Source organism: Papio anubis, chromosome 15 (assembly GCF_008728515.1).
Source record: "Papio anubis isolate 15944 chromosome 15, Panubis1.0, whole genome shotgun sequence".
Taxonomy (NCBI): domain Eukaryota; kingdom Metazoa; phylum Chordata; class Mammalia; order Primates; family Cercopithecidae; genus Papio; species Papio anubis.
Genome location: NC_044990.1, coordinates 29,455,818 through 29,482,900, shown reverse-complemented (window position 1 = coordinate 29,482,900; position 27,083 = coordinate 29,455,818). Strand labels below are relative to the sequence as shown.

Genomic DNA, 27,083 nt, shown 5'->3' with positions numbered 1-27,083 from the left:
GTTTTGCAGTCAGCCATTTGATAGTGGAAGGGTTAGCCCATGAAACTGAATTTCCTGTGTATCTGGAAAGACAGGCAGCCCTGGAGATCTGACATGCTCTGTGAAAATTAGGGGTTCCTTTTTGCTATTGCTGGTTAGTCTCTGCTAAACCTAATATATTTCAACATTTGAGGATTTTTTTAAAAAAGAAAAATTTTTCTATTTTTTATTATGAACTTAAGTAACTTCATGGCAAGAAAATCTAATCAACGTTAAACTATTTACTTCCCTCCAAAGTAATTTCCTCTCTGTCAATGCACAGACATGCATTTTTACTTAGTTATAATTAGTGTGAACATACTCGTTTTTGTTTAAGAAAGGTTTTCTTTATCTTGGCATTCAGATTTGTTTTCATAGGCGAAGAAAGCACTGGGAAGGAGAAGGAACCTTTGCTGGCAAGTTGGGAGGATTATATGGGGTCATACTATCTCAGAGTTAAAGAAACCTTAAAGGACCCCACATCCCTCTCCATATCTCTTCTGATGATCCTTTTGTACTCACAGACTAACCAGCGTGGCCTTTTCACTCAAAGGCCTCTCCAGATCTCCACAGCACCAAGGGTGCTGTCTGGCTCCTAAAGGAGGAATGAAATTCCATTCTCAGGTCTGCCAGGGCCCACCTATCTGTCATGGGCATGCACCACGACCCAGGCTTTACTGGGCTGTTGGGCTGTCTAATGGTTTTCCTTGCAGAAAGCAAGCCGGAACAATGCTGCTCCGGACTGGTTTTCCATACCACTCCTCTCAAATATCTTCTATTTTCTTAAGTGTGATCACACACCCATGGTTTCCAATCTATCAAAGCGTAACACTGCCAGTCGCTTTTTTCTAAGTTAAGGAAGTAGCCATGTTGGGTTTAATTAAAAACAGCAACTATTTGTACAGCTGTCCCTAAGTTCATGGCTCATAAAAGGATTAACTTCAACCTTGCTGCCTAAGTCTTTTGGGAGTGCCACAAAAAAACATTTAGGCTTTTCTGGGCAGTGCCAGGCCTGGGCCTTGAGGCTTGCTGATGCTAGTTCAGCCACCAGGCTCTCGGTGCTCAAGTGGCATCGAACAAAGCAGAGAAGAGCAGAACTTCTAGATACTCAACTCCTCCTTCTTTTGTTTGGCGGATGCAAGGCCTTGAAGGCTGCTTCAACAAGTTTCTGAAAATTCCCCTCGGGTTGGGAAAGGCACAGTCTTCCTTTTGCAAGTTTTTCTAGAGCTCTTCGTACTTTCGCCCCAGGGTGGGTCTGTTGCACCCCCACCTCCCAGACCTCAGTGGTCACTGGCAGGCGTCCTTCGAAGGAGGTGGGGGCGGGGTATCCCCGCCGATAGATGCGCCCGCACAAAGCAGCACGTTTTCTCATCAAAGCCCTGGAGAGAGGGAAGAACGAGCGCTCAGCATTTCGCTGATTTTCAAGTGCACACTGAGCAGCGCGTCAGGCAGTTTGGGTCAGAACGCGCCTGATTCTGACTTCGGGCGAAGGCAGAGGCCAGCACGGGTCACCGATTCAGAGCCGGGGGCGGGGCCGAACACACACGCTGTGAGACCCTGAGGCCGAGGAGCCGCGGGTTAGAAAATGTGACCCTGGCGACCCCAACGCCCCCGCCTCCCTCCCTGCTGCTCCACCTGCACGCGGAGCGCGCCGAGCCGCCGGCGGAGGCGATGGCCAGCCCCGCGCCCTTAGTGGCCTCCATCAGCCACCAAATGGTGGCTCTGGAGACCTTGCAGCTGCTGCAGCAGGAGTGGGGCTGGGGGGACGGTCCAGGCGCCCCCGGGAACCCGCGGGACCCGGAGCACGTGTCCACCGCTCCAGCCCGTCGCTCAGGCCCGCCGCGGGCCCGGCCAGGGCCCTGGCGCGAGGAGCGGGGCGGGGGCATGGGGACCAGGAATCGGGGGACCGCGGCCCGGACGGGCTCACCAGAGGAGGAGGTAGTGCGGGGCGCTGAGGGGGGCGCCGAATTGCTGCCCTTCCCCCAGGACCGCGGGCCCTGCACCCTGGCCCGGATGGCGATGCGCAGCGCGCTAGCCCGCGTGGTGGACTCGACTTCGGAGCTGGTCAACGTGGAGCAGACGCTGCTGGGGCCCCTCCAGCAGGAGCGGTCCTTTCCCATCCACCTGAAGGTGAGTCTGGCCCCAGCCATCCCCTCTGACGTGCAGGGCAACCCCCGTTCCTCCAAGGGTGGGGCTGCTGGGATGGCGGTGGGTTGATCGCAGGATCCCAAACACTGCTGCCCACTGTGATTCAGCCCCGGTGGGAGAAGGAAGGGGGCGGGGGACACTCTGGGGACTCAGCAGAAGAGGCAGGGATCCCCAGACCCACCTGAGGCCCGCCTGACTGGCACAACCGAGATGTGGGGACTGCGTTGCCAAAATCTCCCCCTGGAACTCCTTCCTTTCTCACAGAAATCAGCTTCCTGCGCTGGAAAGGCCCTTTCCACACGTGCAGCTTGTAGGGATAGAGGACAGCTCCCTCCACCCACTTTCCAAATTAATAACGCTTCCTCCAGAGCCTTAAATACACTTACTAAGTCCCTTCTGCCTTTTGTATGATGAAATCATCTACATTTATTTAAAGTTCCTTCACATTCATGAATCACTATTATTTTTTGCATAAATCCAATTCCCCACAGAGCTAAGGGGTCTTACAGAGTCAACCTAAACTATCATAAAGCGGGGTGAAAGCCAGGTGGGTCCCGGGTGTTAAAGCGTGAATACTAATGCTAAACTCTTGCTAAGTCACCCAGCTCATATAGGTACGGCACATTTCCTCTTAAGGTACCAAACTGTGTTAGCCAATTTAGCTCGGGAACGGAGCAGCTGTCTCCCAGGCTGAGTGTGATTGCGGAAATCTGGGGGTCTGCGTTTCAGTTCTGGACTTGCCATTAACTAACCTAATTGGTTTAAGGTCACAGATCTCTCTGAGACATTTTGGCTTTCAGATTTTGACCAGGAGCATTGCTGTATTGATTCCCCTGGGGCATCTAGCAGAAGGGAGTCGGGGAGGGGTGACGAGGAGAGCTTACAATATGTCTCAAGAGTTGCTATTCTGCACAAGCCAAGGTTTGGAAAAAGTTGCTATATATTAAGTTGCACTATACACTGTAAAAGATTTATTTAAAATCAAACATAATAAAGCCTATTATATACCCAAATAGGTATTGTTTCTCGACATCGGGGTTTCTCAATCTCTGTACTATTCACATTTTGACCTGGCTAATTCTTTGTTGTTGGGGATTGTCCTGTGTATGATGTTTAGCATCATCTCACGCCTCTGCCTGTTAGATGCCAGCAGCATATTCCTTGCCGCAAGTTGATACAGCCAAAAATGTCTCCAGACACTGCCAAAGGTGGTGGGGGTGGTGGGGTGGGAGGCAAGATGAGAAGCACTCTTACACTCACTTTAGAAAGTTAGAAAATGAAGCTGCATTTCACCAAATGCTCTCCAATGTAAGATGTACTTTTTCTTTTTTTTTGGTATCACCAAAATTTTTTTTAATCCTGTCATTAAACTATGATACACCATTGATTATAAGTTACATGCTAATTTAAGAGTTTTTTTTTTGTTTTTGTTTTTTGTTTTTTTTTGAGACAAGGTCTACCTGTGTTGCCAAGGCTGCAGTGCGGTAGCCATTCACAGGTGCAATCATAACACTACAGCCTCAAGCCCTGGGCTCAAGTGATCTTCCCACCTCAGCCTCCTGAGTAGCTGCAACTACAAATATGTGCCATCACATCTGGCTTATTTCAGGGATTTTTAAAAAATGTGAATAAAAGTGCATTTTAAAATGGATGAAATATGAACTTGTGATGTCAGTAACACATACAGGGCATAGATAAGGCTGGCAAAAAGAGAGACTGATAATCCGTTTTACCTAAGGTGACCCTGGAAGGCTTCTCAGAGGAGGCAGCCTTTAAAAAAAAAAGTACATATTATTTCCCAGACATTAAAGGGAAAAACATTTCAGGGGAATCCTTTGGTCAAGGCCCAGCAGCACTGAAAGGGCCTGAGGCTCTGGAGGAATGACAGTTAAGTTCAATATGGCAGAAGGCAAAAACTGATGCTGGAGACACAAATGGGGGCCAGTTAGGGAAAGGCCTGTGTGTCATGCTGAGGACCTTGGATTGTCTTGCAAGCAAAGGGTAGGTAGATCACAGAAGCCTGGATAAATCATAGAAGGGTAGGTTTCCATTTGAAAGTCAGGTCAGAAGACAATTTTCTAAGGGCTTGACCCAACTCCGTGGCAATGGACTAAACCCCATGTCCTCTGCTCTGGAAGCAGTCCACTATAAACTATGCCATGTTAGCTTAATGCCACAGTCACTTCTACTTGGAAATCCTTTTAGTCCTTTCTAACTGACTTTTGATTCTAAACATTTTCCATCCTCCTCAAGCCTTCTTCATCCAAACCTCAACCCTCTCACACCTTTTCTGAGAAAATAGAGGCTGGTGGACACAAATATCTATCTAAAAAATTGCATTTCTACTCATCTTCATTTTTGTCTCTAAAATTTAAATGCTGCCCCCCATCCCCACGTATATTCATGTTAATTCCACCGGAGCAAATCTTTCACTTGCTCCTGGACCTGTTTCTATCAATTTTCTCTCTCCTTACATTTTCTACTGCCCCCTCTCTGCTGACCCTCTTGGTCCATAACACTCTTTACCTACCCACCCCTTGAATCCCCATCCTTCCCTTCCTGTCATGAGCAAACTGAAAACATTTAGATGTATTGCTGCCACTTTCTAGAAATATACAGCTACTGGAGTCTGCTGTTCACCCGCAGGGGGATAATGAGTTTTAGGGCCCCTGGAAATAGCCAGGGCTTTCAAGAGACAAGCAGAGAGCAGTTTCTCTGTATGATTTGTTCCCTTGGCAGCACCTAGGAAATTTTTTTTTTTTTTTTTTTTTTTTTTTTGAGACGGAGTCTCGCTCTGTCACCCAGGCTGGAGTGCAGTGGCCGGATCTCAGCTCACGGCAAGCTCCGCCCCGGGTTTACGCCATTCTCCTGCCTCAGCCTCCCAAGTAGCTGGGATTACAGGCGCCCGCCACCTTGCCCGGCTAGGTTTATTCCCTGTTATTTTTTTGTATTTTTTAGTAGAGACGGGGTTTCACTGGGTTAGCCAGGATGATCTCGATCTCCTGACCTCGTGATCCGCCCATCTCGGCCTCCCAAAGTGCTGGGATTACAGGCTTGAGCCACCGCGCCGGGCCAGCACCTAGGAATTTTGTTTGATTTGCTGTTTGCAGAACAGGTAATATCTCCATTTGGTTTGTAGATTAATGATTACACAGCACTTAGACTTGAGGAGATGGCATTCTGTCTTTCCAGGGGGCTGGTTATGCAGACTTAGCTTCCTTAATACTAGTGTTAATTCAAATGACTTGGAAGGATGTTTTGTATATTTTTAAATCAGGAACATACAGATTTTATACAATAGAATGATTTCAGAAATCCTTGCAGGAGGATTTCTGTGAATGGAAATAACTACTGTGTATCATTTAGAAGTACGTGGGAACCTCTCCAGCATCAGATCTCTTTGGTGGTGTTACTTACCACAGAAGGTAGGAGGGAGATTCACTTGAACTAAAGCCCATGACGCAGTTGACAGGCATTAGAGATCCTGCAGTGGAGACAGCATAGCACAGCAGTCATGTCCCACGGAGCATTTCAGACCTACTCTGCCACTTCCTACATTGGCCCTTGGGTAAGTTATTTAGCCTTTCTGTCCCTCAGTTTCCTCCCTGTATAGTGAGGATAATGGTATCTAACCTAAAGGGTTACTGAGATCATACATTTAGTCAGTGGCTTCCCAAAGTTAGTCTCCATCTATCTGAGTTATTATGATTATCATTATTATTACTGTTAAAAGATTGATGCCTCATGAATTCTTATTGACTGTTACTTTTGTAAATTCTATTCTTGATATTAATGAATATGATCCATTAACTCTGTGTCTATTTTTCTGGAACTATTGACAAAAGCAGACTCAGGATGATCCAAAGAGATTTCCAGGAAGCCTACACTATCTAGAGGTCAGCTTTAGCCTCATGCCTAGTGATAGGCTTAGAGGTGTCACCAGTGAGTGACTCACTGATCAATCCACCAGAAGGTTAAGACAGTGAAATTTGCAGGCATGAAGGCAGAAAAATTCTCACCACAATGATAACAGACATTTTAAAATAGAATTTTACTCTTTAATTAAAGAAACCAACACAATATTCCTTTGAACACTTAGAAATCATCATACACATGCAAACACCCATGCAGTGGGTTTCTTCATGGTGGATGAAAAATGCTTAACAGTACCGAATCTTATTAAATTTGGTGCCGAGGCTAGATTTAACCAGCTTAACAAACATTTATAACAGAGGAAACTGAGGCTTGGAGGAATTGAGGACTTTGCTCAAGACCCTGCAGCTAAGAAGCGATGGGTTTTATCTAACTTATTCTCCTACATCACAGTGTTGCCCTTAGGGGCGTTATGAACATCATGCTCAAATTGTGTACATGAGAGATCTTAGGGGCGATAGTCGTACATGCTGTGCACTGTGTACACTGCTTGGACTACAACAGTCACATCGTAGCCAGCGGAGCTGCCATAGCAAAATACCACAGACAGGGTGACTTAAATAACAGACATTTATATTCTCCCTGTTCTGGAGGTTGGAAGTCCAAAATCACGGTGCCAACAAATTCCATTTCTAGTAAGAGCTTCCTTCCTGGCTTGCAGACAGCTGCCTTCTTGTTGCGTCCTCACATGGCCCATCCACAGTGTGTGCAGGCAGAGAGAGAAAGCTTTGCATGTCTTGGTGTCTCTTAGAAGAACACCAGTCTTATCAGAGTTGAGCCGCTTTATAACTTCATTTTACCTCAATTGCCTCGCTAAGAGCCTATCTCCAAATACAGTCACATTGGGGGTTGAGCATGTGAATGAGGGGACCACACAGTTTAGTCCATAACACTGAATGATCTCTGCACCTCCTTCCATTGTGGCTGCCTGATAGAGTGACAGAAAGCACTAGGTAAAATCAGGAAATCACTATCAAACTAGTAATACTAGCAGGAATGCCTTCAACATTTGCCACCTGAAGGGAGCATAGAAGCGTGCAGGACACCAGGAGGAAGCTAGTCTAGGATTTTTTGAACTGCTGAAAATGACTAATTCACATAGGGACCGTTAGCCAAGCCAATGACGAGTTACTCTGATTGAGTTTTGTCTATCTTCTTTTGAGAATTAAAAACATTTATAGTTTCCAAGAGTTCTGTTCTGAAGCAAGTTTCATGGAAATTGTGGCGGAAGCTCACTTTCAGAGGCAGAAGAACGTTTTTGCCCTTGTAGATGAAACCTGCCTGTGAGCTCACCCGTTTCAATGAGTGCATTATTATTCCCGCATGTTTGATAGTCCTTGCTGGTTTTCTCATTCTGTGGTGCAAGAGCAGCAGTCATAAAACTGCTGGCTTTGGCTTCACAGTCATTGCAAACTGCAAGTGTGAATATTGACTTGTTCAGAGGAAGACATTGATGATGAGTGCTTTTTTTGCCCATTGGTTAAAAAAAAATAATAATAAGCAAATCTTTCATTTGCCCCTGGAGTTGTTTCTATCAACTTTCTCTCTTCTTATATTTTCTACTGCCCCCTCTCTGCTGACCCTTTTGGTTCGTAAACATGCTCAAAGCTTTCTCTATGTAGCCAGCCCCATGAGTCCCCATACTTCCCTTCCTTGTCATTAGCAAACTTTGAAAACTGAATGTGCCGCTGTCACTTTCCAGAAGTATCTATATTTGGTACTATCAAGAATAGAATTCATAAAAATAACAGTCAGTAAGAATTCATGAGGCATCAACCTTTTAACGGTAATAATAATAAAATAATAATCAAATCTTTTTCCCATTGGGGAAAAAAGCACTCATCATCAATGTCTTCCTCTGAACAAGTGAAACCAGCTTCTGCAAATTTGAGAATTGTGTCTTCAAAGACTACTAACATACTATTGAAGACATAAATGCTCACGGTTATATAATCAGTAGCCATAGCCAAGGTGGTGCTCATTATCTGTGACAAAATCATGCTTTTATGTTAGAAAAAAGGTGCAGTGATGAGTCACAGAATTTCTGTTCTTCTCTCCCCCTAACCCATGGATATGGTGACTGCTCTAGAAGTAGCTTATGTATAGATTTGCAATTTCTTATAATATGAATGATATGAAAATCAGGACCTAAAAGCTTTCTGAAATGAACATTTGGGGAGAGATACTTCGGGAAAGGCCTAAAACAAAACTACTTATGTTTGACATCTTGGTGAAAATGTTACAGTGTTTTATTTTACCATTTTTGGGTTTGCCTGGTGAGCACCCCTGAATCAAGTGCTTATACCCATCACAAAAGTGCTTTTGACTGGATTTTCAACTGGAAACGGTGCTGTACCCAAAGCAAATGCATCAGGAGCCTTAGTTATTTGTGAGCATTTCCAGTGGGTCTACCACAAGTAAAAATGTTTAATTTCCTGTGGATGATAGACTTTTTAATGGTGACTGGCTAATACTTTGCTTCTTCATTGGGTGTTTTATTAATACACAGTTACACATCTATTGAGACTGACCTTGGGTTCAGGTGATGGATGACTGTTCTGGGCCCTGTGATTTGTAGTTCAAAGCCAGATGTTGATGAACCAAATGAAGTTAGGGCAAATCGTGATTCACGATAGTATGTTTTCCACAACATCCCAGTAAAACAGAAAAAATCACTCCCCTTTTATGTAGACATCCAGTGTAGAGGGTGCTAATGGGTCTGGAGAAGGGATTTGTATTCTTTTGTTGGGCCCAGCACTGGACTGCTTTAGTGGAGAGCAACCTGCTGGCCAGGCAGAAGTTTACTAAGGACAGGCCCCAACACAGACTTCTTCCTTCTTTGCTTCCTTCCTTTCTCTCTTTCTTTTTTCTTTCCTTTTTTTTTTTTTTTTTTTCCTTTTCTGAGACGGAGTCTCGCTCTGTTGCCCAGGCTGGAGTGCAGTGGCGCCATCTCGGCCCACTGCAAGCTCTGCCTCCCAGGTTCAAGCCATTCTCCTGCCTCAGCCTCCCGAGTAGCTGGGACTACAGGCGCCTGCCACCGCGCCTGGCTAATTTTTTTGCATTTGGGGTAATGCAAAAAAAGAGATGGGGTTTCACCGTGTTAGCCAGGATGATCTCGATCTCCTGACCTCGTGATCCGCCCATCTCAGCCTCCCAAAGTGCTGGGATTACAGGCGTGAGCCACCGCGTCCGGCCTCTTTTTTTCTTTCTTCCCTCTGTCTCTTTCTTCTTCTCCTCTCTCTTTCCTTCTCTTTCTTCTCTTCTGTTCTCTTTCTCTCTGCCCTCCCACCCCCATCTCTCCATCTGTTTCTTTCATGCTCTCTGTAGAGGACATGAAGCCTTCAGGGAGAGCTAGAGGGGGAAACGTGAGAAGAAACAAGCTTGTGGAGGCCAGTGTAAGAGAATAAAACTCAAGGTATCTCAAGACGTGACTCTTTTGAAAAGAGCCAACTTGCTGTAAAGCCGGTGGTTGAGTACGAACTGATTTACAATTTATGTAGAAGTGATTTTGAAGGTGACATGGTAGGAGAAAAAAGCACAATCCATGTGGCTTGTTTAAATGTTATCTGCATTTTAGAGCCGATTAAGTCATATTGGGTTTTTGACTTTACTATCCACTGGCATTGGTTTCGGAAAACAGGCTCTCAAATGGACTCACACTGCTAGATTCTTTTTGTCTTCAAGACTTCAGTTATGATGAGAGTGTTTATTTTCAGTACCAAGCTTTAAAAAAAGGCTTAGCTTGTCTTTCCTTTTAAGACTTTGCAGGTGCATTTTCAGTTGTTCAAGAATTCCAGATGTGTGCATTCCTAATAAATGCACAATGCGGAATGCAGAAAAGTACACGGTGTGGCGGTTTTTCCGAGAGACCTCCCTCACAGCGGGTAGGAGAGAACAGAGCTGAGGAAAGGAGACCTCCAGTTGGGCGGTCTCTGATTAGCTCAGTGGTTTGTAGTTCTCCTTGAAGAGGTCCTTCCCATCCCTTGTAATTTGTATTCCTTGGTATTTTATTCTCTTTGTAGCAATTGTGAATGGGAGCTCTCTCATGATTTGGCTCTGTGTTTGTCTATTATTGGTGTATAGGAATGCTTGTGATTTTTGCACATTGATTTTGTATCCTGAGACTTTGCTGAAGTTGCTTATCAGCTTAAGGAGATTTTGGGCTGAGACGATGGGGTTTTCTGAATATACAATAATGTCATCTGCAATTCTACATGGGGTGTAGAAGATTCCATGCCTTGAATATCTTTCGAATAGCCAAGCCCTCTCAATTACGCTGCAGGGAGGAGGGATGGGCCAACAGGCCAGTCTTCCATTTGGATGCGATCCTTGCCAATTTTTGAGCTTCATACCACTCATAACACTCAGTCAACCTTAAGAAAAATAGTGTGAAGATGGCCAAAAAAGAAATATGAAACGATTCACCTGTAGACATTTTGTTCCATCCCAAAACTGGTTTAGTGCTTCTCCCGCTTGCTTCCAAGATGCCCCTGTCGCCCTGCCGGAGCAGCTATAGCTCTGTAATTCCTGCCAGTCTTGTCTCCCGCACCACATGGCCGAGCTTGGCTCTGTAAGTCATTACTGTACCTGGCATCATTTGGGATCTGGGGTGAGTCTGATGAATGTTTAAGTTCTGAAATAGAGGAGTTAATTTTTTTATTATAGTTTAAGTTCTGTGCAGAACGTGCAGGTTTGTTACATAGGTATACGTGTGCCATGGTGGTTTGCTGCACCCATCAACCCATGATCTACGTTAGGTATTTCTTCTAATGCTATCCCTCCCCTAGCCCCCCACCCCCCTACAGGCCCCGGTGTGTGATATTCCCCTCCCTGTTTACATGTGCTCTCATTCTTCAACTCTCACTTATGAGTGAGAACATGCAGTGTTTGGTTTTCTGTTCCTGTGTTAGTTTGCTGACAATGATGGCTTCATCCGTGTCCCTGCAAAAGACATGAACTCATCCTTTTTAATGGCTGCATAGTATTCCATGGTATGTATGTGCCACATTTTCTTTATCTAGTCTATGATTGATGGGCATTTGGGTTGGTTCCAAGTCTTTGTTATTGTGAAGAGTGCTGCAATAAACATACGCATGCAGGTGTCTTTATAGTAGAATGACTTATAATCCTTTGGGTCCATACCCAGTAATAGGATTGCTGGGCCTAATTGTATTTCTGGTTCTAGATCCTTGAGGAATCGCCACACTGTCTTCCACAATGGCTGAACTAATTTATACTCCCACCAACAGTGTGAAAGCATTCCTATTTCTCCACATACATTCTAGTATCTGTGTTTCCTGACTTTTTAATGATCTCCGTTCTAACTGGCATGAGATGGTATCTCATTATGGTTTTGATTTGCACTTCTCTAATGACCAGTGATGATTAGCTTTCTTTTCGTATGTTTGCTGGCTGCACAGATGTCTTCTTTTGAGAAGTGTCTGTTCATATCCTTTGCCCACTTTTTGATGGGGTTGTTTTTTTCTTGTAAATTTGTTTAAATTCCTCGTAGATTCTGGATATTAGCCCTTTTTCAGATGTATGGATTGCAAAAATTTTCTCCCATTCTGTAGGTTGCCTGTTCACTCTGATGATAGTTTCTTTTGCTGTGCATAAGCCTTTAGTTTAATTAGATCCTATTTATCAATTTTGGCTTTTGTTGCCATTGCTTTTGGTGTTTTACTCATGAAATCTTTGCCTATGTCTATGTCCTGATGGTATTGCCTAGGTTTCTTTCTAGGGTTTTTATGGTTTTAGGTCTTATATTTAAGTCTTTAATCTATCTCAAGTTAATTTTTGTATAAGGTGTAAGGAAGGGGTCCAGTTTCAGTTTTTGGCATATGGCTAGTCAGTTTTCCCAACACTATTTATTAAATAGGGAATCCTTTCCCCATTGCTTTTTTTTGTCAGGTTTGTCAAAGATCAGATGGTTGTAGATGTATGGTGTTATTTCTGAGGCCTCAGTTCTGTTCCATTGGTCTGTATATATGGTTTGGTACCAGTACCATGCTGTTTTGGTTACTGTAGCCTTGTAGTATAGTTTGAAGTCAGGTAGCATAATGCCTCCAGCTTTGTTCTTTTTCTTTAGGATTGTCTTGTCTATACAGGCTCTTTTTTGGTTCCATATGCAATTTAAAGCAGTTTTTTCTAATTCTGTGAAGAAAGTCAATGGTAACTTGATGGGAATAGCATTGAATCTATAAATTACCTTGGGCAGTATGGCCATTTTCACAATATTGATTCTTCCTATCCATGAACATGGAATGTTTTTCCATTTGTTTGTGTCCTCTCTTATTTCCTTGAGCAGTAGTTTGTAGTTCTCCTTGAAGAGGTCCTTCACATCCCTTGTAATTTGTATTCCTTGGTATTTTATTCTCTTTGTAGCAATTGTGAATGAGAGTTCACTCATGATTTGGCTCTCTATTATTGGTGTATAGGAATGCTTGTGATTTTTGCACCTTGATTTTATATCCTGAGACTTTGCTGAAGTTGCTTATCAGCTTAAGGAGATTTTGGGCTGAGACTATGGAGTTTTCTGAATATACAATAATGCCATCTGCAAACAGAGACAATTTGACTTCCTCTCTTCCTGTTTGAATATGCTTTATTTCATTCTCTTGCCTGATTGCCCTGGCCTGAACTTCCAATACTATGTTGAATAGGAGTGGTGAGAGAGGGTGTCCTTGTCTTGTGCTGGTTTTTCAAAGGGAATGCTTCCAGCTTTTGCCCATTCAGTATGATATTGGCTGTGGGTTTGTCATAAATAGCTCTTATTATTTTGAGATATGTTTCATCAATACCTAGTTTCTTAAGAGTTTTTAGCATGAAGGGCTGTTGAATTTTATCAAAGGCCTTTTATGCATCTATTGAGATAATCATGTGGTTTTTGCCATGGGTTCTGTTTATGTATGAATTACATTTATTGATTTGCATATGTTGAACACTCCTCAGCAAATGCAAAAGAATGGAAATCATAACAAACAGTCTCTCGGACCACAGTGTAATGAAATTAGAACTCAGGATTAAGAAACTCACTCAAAACCACACAACTACATGGAAACTGAACAACCTATTCCTGAATGACTACTGGGTAAATAACAAAATTAAGGCAGAAATAAATAAGTTCTTTGAAACCAATGAGAACAAAGATACAACATACCAGGATCTCTGGGACACAGCTAAAGTAGTGTTTAGAGGGAAATTTATAGCACTAAATGCCCACAGGAGAAAGTGGGAAAGATCTAATATTGACACCCTAATATCACAATTAGAAGAACCAGAGAAGCAAGAGCAAACAAATTCAAAAGCTAGCATACAAGGTATAGAATGAGTCAAGCTTGCAGTCTGCTGCTGAGTAGGTGCTCAGGCATCTAGGCCAGACCAGTGTTCTTCAAAAGAATAAATAACTACAATTAGAGCAGAACTGAAGGAGATAAAGACATGAAAAACCATTCAAAAAATCAATGAATCCAGGAGCTGGTTTTTTGAAAAGGTTAACAAAATAGATAGACTGCTAGCCAGATTAATAAAGGAGAACAGAGAGAATAATCAAATAAACACAATAAAAATGATAAAGGGAATATCACCACTAATCCCACAGAAACACAAACTTCCATCAGAGAATACTATAAACACCTCTGTGCAAATGAGCTAGAAATTCTAGAGGAAATGGATAAATTCCTGGACACATATACCCTCCCAAGACTAAACCAGGAAGAAGTTGAATCCTGAATAGACCAATATCAAGTTCTGAAATTGAGGCAGTAATGAATAGCCTACCAACTAAAAAAAGCCCAGGACCAGACGGATTCACAGCCGAATTCTACCAGAGGTACAAAGAGGAGCTGGTACCATTCCTTCTGTAACTATTCCAAATAGTAGAAAAAGAGGGACTCCTCCCTATCTCATTTTATGAGGCCAGCATCATCCTGATACCAAAACCTGGCAGAGACACAAGAGAAAAAGAAAATTTCAGGCCAATATCCCTGATGAGCATCGATACAAAAATCCTCAATAAAATACTGGCAAACTGAATCCAGTAGCACATCAAAAAGCTTATCCACTGTGGTCAATTCAGCTTCATCCCTGGGAGAAGTTAATTTTAACTCTGTCACTAACTTGCTGTGTTACTTAGCTACATCATGTACTCTCCCCAAGCCACATTTCTTTTCATCTGTCACGGATGGTTATGAGCACTGAGTGAGACAAGGTATAGAATGAGGCAAGCTCGCAGTCTGGTGCTGAGTAGGTGCTCAGGCGTGTAGGCCAGACCAGTGTTCTTCAAAAGCTGGTTTGCATGTTACTACAATGATTGGAAGTGTTCAAGGACTTTACTCTGACGTTCAAGGCTTTCCACACAACCATATCCTCATATTCTACACAAAATTCTATTCTTTTCAGACTTTCTCCTTCTCCCTGACCCAGCCCCTTCTTGACTCCACACTTTGGCTTCCGTTATTTATTCTGATTACAGGGGCCTATGAGCCAAATAATGCTTTCTTCCATACCACCTGTCTATCTTGTAGTATCTAATATAGTCTTTCCCACCTACCACTTCTCTGATACTTCATGCAAGCCTCCGTTCTCCTCTTCTGCAAAAAGCTTACTAATGGCCTCCACCTTTGTTGTTGAACCTTAATCTTATTTTTGTGACATTCCTACTGAACAATTGCAAATAAATTTCATCTCACCAATTAGATTCTAAGTTTCTACAGGGCAGATTTTTTTTTTTGTTTTCTTTCTCTTTTCTTTTCTTTTCTTTTCCCTTCCCCTTTCTTTTTCCCTCTACCCTCCCCTGCCCTCTCCTTCTCCTTACTGATCTCCCAATGTCTAACAGAGTCCGCCATAACTTTAGTTATTAATGTAAAGGAGCACCTAAAAATACAAAGAGTTTCCATATACATGAGCTAGTTTGACTTCTGAAACCCCTCCGTGTGGTAACTATTATTGTTTCCATTTCACAGATTAGAAAACTGAGTGTTCCATAGGCATAATGGCTTGGCCAAAGGGGTAGAACCAGCGTTCAGATGGCAAGTCCAGTGCTCTTGAAAGAATGAGCTCTGTCTCCATCCCCGGGGTCTTTATAATGGCTTGGAGAGCTTCCTGTTCTAACTAACATCTGCAAAGTTCCTGTGCCATGTGGGGTAACATACAGGTTCTGAAAACTAGGATGTGGACATCTTTGGAAGGCTATTATTCTGCCTACCACAGGGCAGATGTGTGCTAAAAATTAATAAGCCATAATGTAAAATCTAGAGCTATTTCTTTGAATGGATTGCCTCCTAAGCACACGAATTTCTCTAGTGTGTCCAAATGAATTTTGAACAATAAAACCCCAGCACGCTATAGGAAGGAGTCACATGACAGAACGAGCTTTGCATGAACCCTGTGCTGTGCTTAAATTATGAGTGTATACATGTCTATTCTTCCATAGAATTGGGGTTTTGTGTTTTTACCATAGCCCTCATCATATTGCAATGGATATTTGGTATATGATCTATGTGTCTCATTTCCCCCTAGTAGGTTATAAGCTCTTTATAGATCAAGTACCATATCTTATTGCCTTTTATCCAGCCATGTGGTGGAGGCTTGATACACATTTGAAATAAATTTAACTAATTCATTTAGCTGAGTTAAACAGGCCAAGGCCATTACCCCAATAGATCCGTTGAGTCACATGAGAGTATCTCAACTGGCTTAAAAATGTAAATGCTGGCCATCAATTTGGACCGCTGTAGCAATCAATACATTTCATATCCAGAGTCTGAAATTACACAAGGCTTTAGAAGCTTCAAAATCTACTTTTAGATTGCTCAACCATGTAGTTCTAATTCTGGCAAAGTACTCAAAGCATCGTGTAGGATATTACATCATTTCTGGGAGCATCTGGGATTTGCTAAATAAAAGCGGCTGGGAGGATAGGCTCTGTCATTGAATGGAAAGCATCCTGAGTGAAATCATCACCAATATTGATCATGTGAGTTTCTACTGAAAGCCTGTGAGCCACTTAATATACTATTGCCTTAATGCTGTGACTTGTGACCCCTACCTTCCACTGCAGACTCAGCAGAAGTTTGGTTGAAGGCAATGATTATTGGATCCAGAGTTGGCCTTCAGACCTTCTTGAATGGTAGAGAAGCACTCACCTGTTTTATTTTTCCCTACCCTGGCTTAAGAGTCCCATGGAAAGCCTATTCCTATTAATTTGTTTTCTTTGACTGCTAATATATTTGAGAAAGGATAAAAAGGAAATACTGTACTAGAATAGTTTGCAAAGCTTGCCAGAGATCTGAAGTTTGCCCAGGGCCTCAGGGACCAGTACAGCCCAGCAGTCGACTTTTATTATACGTGTAATTTCCCCAAACGATGCCTTCTTTGATTCTTTACAGTAAAACGTGAAATTGACTTCAGGTTTTCGGCCCACAACTATATTTTTAAAGGCATTTTAGTCTTCTTTGGGTGATGAATTCCTTTGCACACTGGCTAATAGGCATACCTCAGCACACGTTTTAGTGGTTCCTTCTATTTTGAATTTCCCCTTGCATGTTTTCTTTGATCCTTATACTTTGTACTTAGTGTTGGATTACTTCTATAAAGCAATCGGACAATTTCCCTTGATGTGGATCTTGAGGAAATAGTCCAGAGTGATTTTTCTCTCCTACTTTCCCATTCCCTAGTAGTATGCTTCAGCACACAGGCCACCTCATAAGCCATGGGACAGGTCATCTACACCAGGGATGTCCAATTTTTCAGCTTCCCTGGGCCACATTAGAAGAAGAATTTTCTTGGGTCACACATAAAATACACTAACACTAATGACAGCAGCTGATGAGCTAAATTTAAAAAAAAAAAAAAAATCACACACACACACACACACACAGACTTACAGTGTTTTAAGAAAATTTACAAATTTGTGTTGGGCTATATTCAATGCCATCTTGAGCCACAGGTTGGACAAGCTTGATCTAAACAGCTCTTTGACACCTTCTGGGCAGAAATGAGCAACACACAAAGGTAGGGAAGCAAGAATGCTTTAAAGAGAAAAGAACAAAAAGTATGGTAGCTTGCGAATCCTTGAGCGTGGTATGGTTCTGTCCTGGCACCTAGCTCACAGGTGGTCCTGCTGCCACTGTTTGCTAAGTTGAAATGAACATTGGTTTTGTTTCCGGCGGATGTTTTCAAATAAGTACTTTGTCAGAAACCTGTGTCCTTCTCAATCAAAAAAACAGGGAGAAGAATAGTTTCTCCTTATAGACAGAATTAGGAATAAAACTCTGGTCCCTCATCAAACTTTTGTTCAACTTTTAGTTCTTCCTTTCATTTTCTTTTGAATGACAGTATCTGTTTCTCTTTTCCTACATTATTTAGTTGAATTTTTAGCTCATGGGTTTTCAGGGATTATTCTTTATTTACATAATCATTTAAGTCAAAGTGTTTCTCACTGTGGCTACATCCCACAAATTTGTGATATAGTTCAGTATAAAGTATTTGAAAATTTCAATTATTTTTTTTCACTGATCCATGAATTTTTTAGCAGTGGATTTTCTAAGTCACACATGTTTTGGGAAGGGTATCTATGTTATTGATTTCTCATTTATTTGCATTGTGATTTGCATGATAGAGACTTTCTGATAGTTGTTGAGATTTGCTTTGTGACATTATAATATAGTCAGCTTTATAAATAGTCCACATGTTTGACAATAATGTATATTTTCTTATTTCCATTGGTTCAAGCTTGTGGTTAGTGTTTTTCAATCTTTCTCTGTTTTGTTGTTTGATCAATCTAGTTTCAGAGGAAGCTAGGTTAAAATCAGCTTGTATGTGTGTAGACTGAATGTATGTTATGATTATCATATTAGGGACGTACAAGTACAAAATTGTGACATCTTCTTGGGGAATCATTCATTTTATTACTCATAGTTTATTTTATCCCAAATAATGATTTTTTTAATGGTTTTATTTTGTCTTCTCTTTGCTTAGCATATGTTTAAATATCCATTCACTTTCAATCTTTATGTGGTTTTAGTTTTAAATGTGTTTCTTGTAAACAGCATATAAAACCAACATAGTAATCACTATCTTCCAAAAGGTGAGTTTATTGCTTTGCATTTGTTGTGCTTTCTAATATGTGTAGGCTTATTACTACTATCTTATTTAGTGTTTTCTGTTTACCTTGCCTTATGTTTGTATCTTTATTTCTCCAGTTTACCTTCTATATACATAGGGTCAATAATCTGTTTTTTCTTTTTCTTTGAGACAGGGTCTCACTCTGTTGCCCAGGCTGGAGAGCAATTGCATGATTATTGCTCACTGCAGTCTTGACCTCCTGGGCTCAATGTGATCCTCCCACCTCAGCCTCCTGAGTAGGTGGGACCACAGGTGCATGCCCTCTTGCCCAGATAATTTTTGCATTTTTTTTTTTTTTAGAGACAGGGTTTTGCCATGTAGCCCAGGCTGGTCTCGAACTCCTGGACAAGCAATCTGCTTGTCTTAGCCTCCCAAAGTGTTGGAATTACAGGCATGAGCCACTGTGCCCAGCCAATAAAATTTTAATTCATCTTTTCCCTCTGCTGATTTTGAAGTTTTATGTATTATTTCTCTACTTTTAATAATAACTCTTACATTTTTCACACATGTACCTAACAAGTCTAAAATGTATGAGCTTGCCACCTTTCTCTTGAATAATACAGTGCTTAGAGTGCCACTCCATTCGACATGTCACTGCTGTTCAGCATTTGAGAAACATCTTGCTCAGATGGTTCTAAAATGAACCGTCATTCATTTACCACATTTAGATGTCCCAAACTCCACGTTAGTTGTTATAATTTTTGTTTTAAACAATACATTCTTTAGATTTATACCACGTTTCTGAGTTTCTTTTTTCACTGTTGCATCCTGAATCTCAACCATTTTCAGTTGAATTTCCTCTTTCAGAATTACGTCTTCAGAAATATCTGAGAGTCTATTAGTGGTAATTCTGTCCTCTTAAATGACAGCATATTTATTTTTCCCTGAGTTTTAAATGATAGTTTAGTAGGAATCAACAAAATTCTAGCTTGACAGTTATTTGAGGCCATTATTCCGTCGTCTTCTCTATTGTTATGGTGAGAAGTCAGCTGCTGTCTTGTCTTACCTTGAAGTCCATCTGTATTTTTCCTTGCGATTGCCTTTAAAAGTAATTTTGCCTCGATGAGTTTAGATTTGGATTTCACTCAACTTGTTCTCCCTTTGGCATATTTTACTTCCTTAATATAAAGATTTCTGTTTTGGATCTACTCTGTATAATTCTAATCCATTGTTCTCTTTAATATTGCCTCTTTCCCATTCTCTCTGTTGTTCTCCTAGAAGTGTTTGTTGGACTTTCTCATTCTGTCATTCATGTTGTTCAACCTCTCATTCATATTTCCCATGTCTTCAACTTGTAATCTTGCATTCTAAGGTATTTTTTTCATATTTATTATCTAGTTTCCTCATCCTCACTTCAGATAGATTTAATCAGGTGTTTAAGCTGTCAATTAAGTTTTAAATTTCTACTATAATTTTCATTTTTTTTAGAAGTAGATGTGCTTCTTTTGCAAGCCTATTTTTTCTTAAAACACTTTTTTGATTTCTTCTTTTATATCTTTACTCATTTAAGGCACAGGTACCTAACCCCTGGGCCATGAACAGGAACCGGTCTGTGGCCTGTTAGGAACCACACTGCACAGTAGGAGATGAGCAGTAGGTTAGCAAGCACTGCCACCTGAGCTCCTCCTCCTGTTGGATCAGCAGCAGCATTAGATTCTCATAGGAGCACAAACCCTATTGTGAATTCAGCATGTGAAGGATCTAGGTTGTGTGCTCCTTCTCATAGGTGGGAATTGAACAATGAGAACACTTGGATACAGGGTGGGGAACTTCACACACCCGGGCCTGTCGTGGGAAGGGGGAAGGGGGGAGGGATAGCATTAGGAGATATACCTAATGTAAATGATGAGTTACTGGGTGCAGCACACCAACATGGCACATGTATACATATGGAACAAACCTGCATGTTGTGCACCTGTACCCTAGAACTTAAAGTATAATAAAAACTAAAAAATAATAAATAATAATAGTCAATTAAATTTGTTGTTAAGAAAAGCACTAGGTGTTCCTGTGAATATCTGCAAGAATGACTGCACTTAAATATCATTGTAAAACTAGGGCTAAGGGAATGAAGATTTAACAGAGAAATTCCAGCCACTCATCATCAGATAATAGGTGGCTAATAGAACAAGTACGATATTAGAAATTTTTAGAGTAAATAAGAAGGCCTTATCGAAGCTACCAATTCATACCATATAACTGGATATTTGGCAGTATTTTAGCAGCAAATTTTCTTTCTTCTAATTCCCAGTTTTATTAATTAAATTACAGAATATTTTCTGAAACTATACCTGACAGTATCCAGTATGATCAGGAAGTAATTACCGAGATTTTTTTCAAGAATAATATTTATTCATCCAATCATTCATTCAATCACTGAACACTTGTGGGCCATCTACTGTATGCCAGCCAGAATAAGGCGACACATGAGTATTAAGGTGACACATGAGTATTAGAATTAGTTTCTTCTCAAAGTATAAATGTACTGCATTTTCTCCTTTGTTCACCTTCAATTTATTATGAAATAATCAGCATGTTGTGATTTGCCCTTCAAGAAAAAGATTGTTATTTTTTAAGGGGCATACTGGGTATATTTTATAATTGGTAACAAGAAAACTTTGCCAATCATAAAATAATTTTTATTTGACAAAGCATGCAGACTCAAGGATGACTAATTATTTGACTAAAAAAAAAAATCTCATCTCTTCAAAGAAAAAAAAAAAAAAAAAGAGTATCTAATGCCTGATGATCAGAGGTAGAACAGTTTCATCCTGACACCATTTGCCACCACCAGCCATGGAAAAAAATTGTCTTCCACAAAACTGGTCCCTGATGCCAAAAGGTTGGGGACTGCTGATTTAAAACATATTTTATAGTCTCTATTTTAAATTCTTCGAGTGTAATCTTGTCCCATATTGCATCTGCTATATCATGGTAGATTGTGTTTTAAATTTCATACTTTGACTTCATCGTCAACATAGGCATTATGCATATACTATTGTAGGGCAATGGTTGCAGACATGTTTCCCTGGAATATGTTTTTGTTTGTTTTTGCCATGTGTTCATGGCTGTTTCAGCCCAGTTCAAAATTTTAAGTTGATTTCTTAGCACGAGTGTTCCCAGGATGTTCATCTGGTACAGAGGGCAATTCCAAAGTCAAACAACTGTGTAATACAGGTCCGCTATTCCACATTCCGAGGGACAACTTTACTCTCCATCCCAAACCCGGCTCAAGAGAGATGAACTTTCATTTCTTCATAGTATTGGTAGGCAGCTAAAATAATCTTTTAAAAATTTTTGGCTTCTGAGAGATTTCTCTTATTTTCTTGCAAGCTCAGAAAGGATGTTTGCCCTATTTTTATTTAGAATTTTAGGAATTCAGTAGCAAAGAGAATTCCTTGGGAAAACTAAGTTCTCGTTTTGTTGCCAGAACCAGAAGTCCTGGGGACGTCATTTCCATATACTGAAAAGAGATCGTATATTCAACATTATCTCTGATGTGGAATCATCCCAATGTACCATTTATGTGCAATGGATTTTAGAAAATAAACCATTTAGGGATTAAAAATATTGAATTACCTCCTTCTTTTAAATTACCTGGGAACTGTTCTTTCTAAATTTGCATTTGGGGATTTCTTGAGACCATGTCCATTAAATAACAAATTCTGTACTGGAATACTGAACACAGTGAGTATGGGATAATAGAAACACAGGCTATTTGTGTATTTGTCACAGTTCTTCTAGGAACAAGTAACAGAAACTCAAGTCCAACTGGGTTAAGTAAAAAAGTGATATTTATTGACCCAGATGGCCAAAAAATCTTGGAGTTTATTGTTCAAGTACAGCTAGAGCCACATACTCAGAAAGTATTAGATTAGAATATGTCTCTTTTAATCTCTTGGTTCTCCTTTCTTCTGTGTTGGCCGCATTCTCATTTGGATGCTATCTTTATGGTGGCAAGATATTTTCCAACAGCCTCAGCTAAAGAGGATAGCAGATCCTCTTTAGGTCTCGTCTAGCAGATATCCTTGGCCTGTGGCTTATTGGCCTTGGCTTAGATCATCTGTCCATTCTGATCAGTCCATGCTCTGATTGGCCTGGTCCCTGGAGTTGTGATCAGCTTTGGTCCAACTACATAGGCTAAGAATGGGGGGTAGTTTTCCAAGAAAAAAATAAAGAAAACCAAAACACAGAGTGCTGTCACCAGAAGCGAAAGGAATGGAAGTTGGGTAAGCAAAGTACAACAAATGCCCCCCATAACCTATCTAATTTCTTGTTTGTGTTTGTTGTTCATTTCAGGATAGTGTTGAGTTTAGAAACATCTGCAGTCATTTGGCTCTACAGATTGAAGGACAGCAGTTTGACAGAGACTTGAATGCTGCCCACCAGTGTTTGAAGACAATAGTCAAGAAGCTGATTCAGTCACTTGCTAATCTTCCTTCAGATGCCCACGTGGTAGCCTGTGCTTCCTTGAGACAGATCTTACAGAATCTCCCAGACATATGAGTGTTAAAGGTATCGGGAGTAAAACCACAGCCAGCACTGTTAAAAGAACCAGATACTTTCCTTCCTAATTGGGTCAGCAGACAATGGATGTTTTTATATCCAAAGGGGAAAGACTTGATGGCATGTGAAACAGTCTGACCAGTGGCATCTGTAGCCTTCAGGATTATAGCACGTTAGTGAAATTTTTTTAAAGCAGTAGTTCACATTTTTAAGTATATTGACCTATTTGCTGACTGTCTGATTGAAATACATTCTACTTTGTGAAACTGATTTGATTATGTATGTATATATTTATTCATATTTATTGAATGATACCTTAATTTGTATTCATATTAATGTAGGTCTAAAGGGTTTAATGTGGTTATTTATATAATTAAAGTTCCTTGGCTCTTAAAATGACCTTGAATAAATGAGATATTTGATAATTGCAATGTTCTATTAATACTTACTGGACATTTCCTTTTATGTTACAAGAATGACCTTTGTAGGACTACATGTGTCAGTAATCATGAGTTTCAATCCTGACATTAATAACTTACTGTTGAGCACAAGAAGAGTTGCTTCTAAACCTTGTGCTTTTATATACTAATTTAAAAACTTAAAGTGATAGTGAGCTATGACATACCAATCATGTATGATATGTAAATACAAAGCACAGTATTATTAAAATCTCACGTGGAAAAGTCTAGCTCTTACTGTTTCTAAATATTCTGATTGAAGTAGGAAATTCTTTGAAAAAAGGGAGGGAGTGGATTTACTGGCAGGTTTCCCAAACCATTTAGAGCTGGGAAGAGAGAAGATGATATTTTTTTCAACAACAGTCCACACATACTTAGGAAAAACTAAATTTCTTGTTGTTCAATGATGACTGTGTTGAGAGCCAAAGTAAAATGCTATTTTCCCCTTAAAATTTTAATAGAAACAGCAACAGACTTAGAAAAAAAGATTATAGTGTATATGTGCAGCTTGTTTTCTAAAAGAATCATCAACTGGGTCTGTGTGGTGGGAGTACAGTACTATTCCTAAGGTGTTAATAGTAATCAAAGCCTTTTTAATCTCACCCACTCTGATCCTAGTTGGTTCTAAATGTTTTCTTCCAGAATCTGAGAATGAAAGGTAAACATTGCTTCTCTTTGGAAGTAACTGACCGTTTCCAGAGAAGGGAGCTAAGTATATGATACTGAATTCTAAAGGAAAGATGGATGCTTTGTGTGTCTGTGTGCATGCGTGTGTGTGTGTGTGTGTGTGTGTGTGTGCTCCTGTGTTTACAGGTGCATGAGTATGTGTAGGGGTGAGGTGGGCCAGAAATAAAGGGCATTTATTTCTTCACTTGATCTTAGCCAAAAGGTTGAGAAGGGGTAGGCATTTATTTCTTGAGAATAATCTTTGCCACTCAGTTTTCCCACACCTAAGAAACATTGTATTCTGGGGGGATGCCTTTCTTTTATGATGAGGTCTTTCTTCCCCCAGGGAAATTAGCTCTGTACTTTTCTTTCAAGACCCATTATTACTACCCTATTGTAATTAATGATTCCCTCAATGAATATTAAGGTTGTTTTTTTTTAACCTTACCCAAAGAAATAGTGAACATTTTTTATTTTCTATCTGTGCTTGTGCTTTTTCCTCACTTTGTACCATGTTTCCTATGTGCTGACAAAAATCCTATTCATCCTTTAAGATCTGACTTACCCACCACCCCCTCCAGGAACCCTCATGGGCCATCCTAGCCAGAGGTGAACTCTTCCTCTTCTAAACTCCCATAGAACACATTTTGTGCTACTTTTCTGGTGTTTATCACATGCCATCTTAATAGCATAACTGTTGGTAAATCTGCTGTCAAGATTAGCTTGCTGAGGGCAGGGATTACCTAGACATCTTTTTATGTTGCAGAGCATCTACAGTTCTTAAAGTTCTATGATGCTACTGGAACTTTGGTTGCCCCACCACCTTTTTACACCCCTCTCCTACCCCATGCTAACTTCGGTGTCCTATGTTCTATGGTCAGTCTACATAATCAATTGGTTCCACATGCCACCAGTTCCCTTCCCTTTTTTCCCTTTGGTTGAATGTTGCTTGCAGAACTCAATCCCTGGTCAAGTTCAACTCTCTGCCTACTCCACATCGGTATAGGAGCTCTGAATATGGCTGGAGAAAAACACTCAGCCATACCAACCTCACTTCAGTTCGTGGCTCCCAATCTCCAGGGACCCTCGGCATTCTTCATTAGCATTACTTCATTTCCTAGACCTGCAATGTTCAGTATGGTAGCACTGGCCACACGTGGCTACTGAGCACTTAAAATATGGTTCATCTGAACTGAGATGTGCTGAAAATGTAAAATGCACACTGGCTTTTAAAAACTCATTACTAAAAAAATGAATCTAAAATATTTTGGTAATTTTTATACTGATTACATGTTGAAATAATATTTTGAATATGTTGGCTTAAGTAAAATATACCATTGAAATTAATTGTACCTATTTCTTTTCATGTTTTCAATATGGGTACTAGAAAACTTAATATTCCATGGATGGTTTGCATTATATTTCTATGAGAAAGCGCTGTTCTGGAAAATTCACTAGATAATTCACTACTGGCCTTAACAATTTACTCTCTGAAGGCCCTTCCACAGCTTTTCAAACTTTACCCTTGTTTACTCACCTCATTCTTAGCTGATAAGCTTGCTTCTGATTGCACAGGGACAGTGGAAGCCATAAGAAGAGCATGTTCCTCGTCTCACTAGCAGATCTACCTCCCCTGCATCTGTACACAGGTACTCTGAGTTTGCTTCTGTTATAAGGAGGGCTGCCCTGCTCCTGTGCAAGACTGGTTGGCCACTAAGGCTCTGGACTCTGTCCCTTCTCACTCACTTGTGGAATTCTCTCTTAACATTCATGCTCTTGCTTGCATTATCAATTTTTGCCTCTCGTAATATCATTGCGTCAGCATGATACTATGTTATAGTATCTCCAATTAAAAAAAAAATTCCTCTGGCTACTGCTCTGTTTTTTTGCTCCTCTTAACAGCAAAACTCACTGGAATAATTTTCCAGATTAGTTGCTTACAATTCCTTTTGTCTGATTCCCTTTTGAACCCACTTCAAATGGATTTGTGCCCACAACTCCATCAAAACTTATCTTGTCAAGACTGCTGATGACTGTCTCACTGACAAATTCCATGGTAGATTCACAATCCTCATATTACTTGATCTATTAGCAGTGTTTGATGCAGTTGACCATTCCCTCTTTGAGTCACTTTCTTATTTGTTTTCCAAGTCAGCAGACTTTCATGGTTTTACTTCCTCACTGGCTTACTTTACAGACTTTTGTCCTGGTTCTTCCACATCTCTTGATTTCTTAATTGCGTAGTGCTTCAGGGCTCAGTTTTTGTCCTTTTCTCTAACTACACCTACTAGTTGGTGATTTACAATACTGGCTATTCACTAATGATGCCCAATATATGTCTTTCACCCTGAGCTCCAGACTCCTGTGTTCAGCTGACTACAGAATATCTCTACTTGGATGCCGAAAGTCATTTCAAATTCCAAAATGGAATTACGGATTCCCAAGACTGCTTCTCTGCCATCCTTCAAATTTCAGTTGGCCATGGCTCTTATCCTTCCAGTCACATAGGCAAAAAACATTAGCGACATCCTTGACTCCCCTAATAGTGTCACCTAAATTCACTCAATTAGCAAATCCTGTTGGCTCAACTTTCAAAACATGTCTCAAATCAGATCACTTCTCCCTACTTCCATAGCCACTATTCGAGTCCTAGGCACTATTGTCTCCTGCCTGGAATATTGCAGTACCTCCCTGAGTGGTCATAGTACTTCTCTGCTCTCTATAGTCTATTCTCCACACATCGGCCGCAGTAAAAAAAAAAAAAAGTTAGATCAATTACATCTCTGCTCTACCAATGGCTTCCCTTTTTACTCAGAATAAAATCCAAATTCTGCCTTTTTGACCCATCTCCTACTACACGTCTAAGACACGAGTCTCTTTGCCACTCACCTCTTCAAATACGACAATGATCAATCCTAGGGCCTTTGCACTTGCTCTTCCCTCTGCCAGAACAACGTTTTTCATCTATTTCAAGGAGGTCTCTGCTCCAAAGCCTCCACATTAGGGAGGCCCTCTGTAGCCCGCTCAGCAAAAATAGCATCCCCTATTACTCTCTTATCCCTATTCCCTGCTTTGTTTTCTTTGTTGCTCTCATAATGGCCTGAATGGGTTTATGTTTTTATTGCCTGTTGTAGTGGCTAAATGGTGGCCCCAAAAGTTGTGTTTATCTTAATCAAAGTGACCTGTGAATATTATCATGTATCACAATAAAGTGAATATTACCTTAGA

At 40.8% G+C, this 27,083-nt stretch overlaps 2 protein-coding genes across 3 annotated transcripts in view; one reads left to right on the top strand and one right to left on the bottom strand.

Moving 5' to 3' along the window:
- The window catches only part of RNASEH2B (ribonuclease H2 subunit B), a 302,074-nt gene that overhangs the window by 108,688 nt on the left and 166,303 nt on the right, over positions 1–27,083 (bottom strand). The gene's annotated exons all lie outside the window — the stretch shown is intronic.
- LOC116270578 (leukemia-associated protein 7) lies at positions 1,384–27,083 on the top strand. The gene is made up of 2 exons (XM_031655855.1): positions 1,384–2,148; positions 22,525–27,083. The coding sequence occupies exons 1-2, from the start codon at positions 1,690–1,692 to the stop codon at positions 22,729–22,731; spliced, it is 666 nt and encodes a 221-aa protein (XP_031511715.1). The 5' UTR covers positions 1,384–1,689; the 3' UTR covers positions 22,732–27,083.

What these genes read in the sequence shown, in the direction of transcription:
- LOC116270578 (XM_031655855.1), top strand. Translation starts at nt 1,690, where the DNA reads ATGGCCAGCCCCGCGCCCTTAGTGGCCTCCATCAGCCACCAAATGGTG. An exon ending in CCTTTCCCATCCACCTGAAG is followed by an intron (nt 2,149 to 22,524) that starts GTGAGTCTGGCC and finishes TGTTCATTTCAG; the next exon opens with GATAGTGTTGAGTTTAGAAA.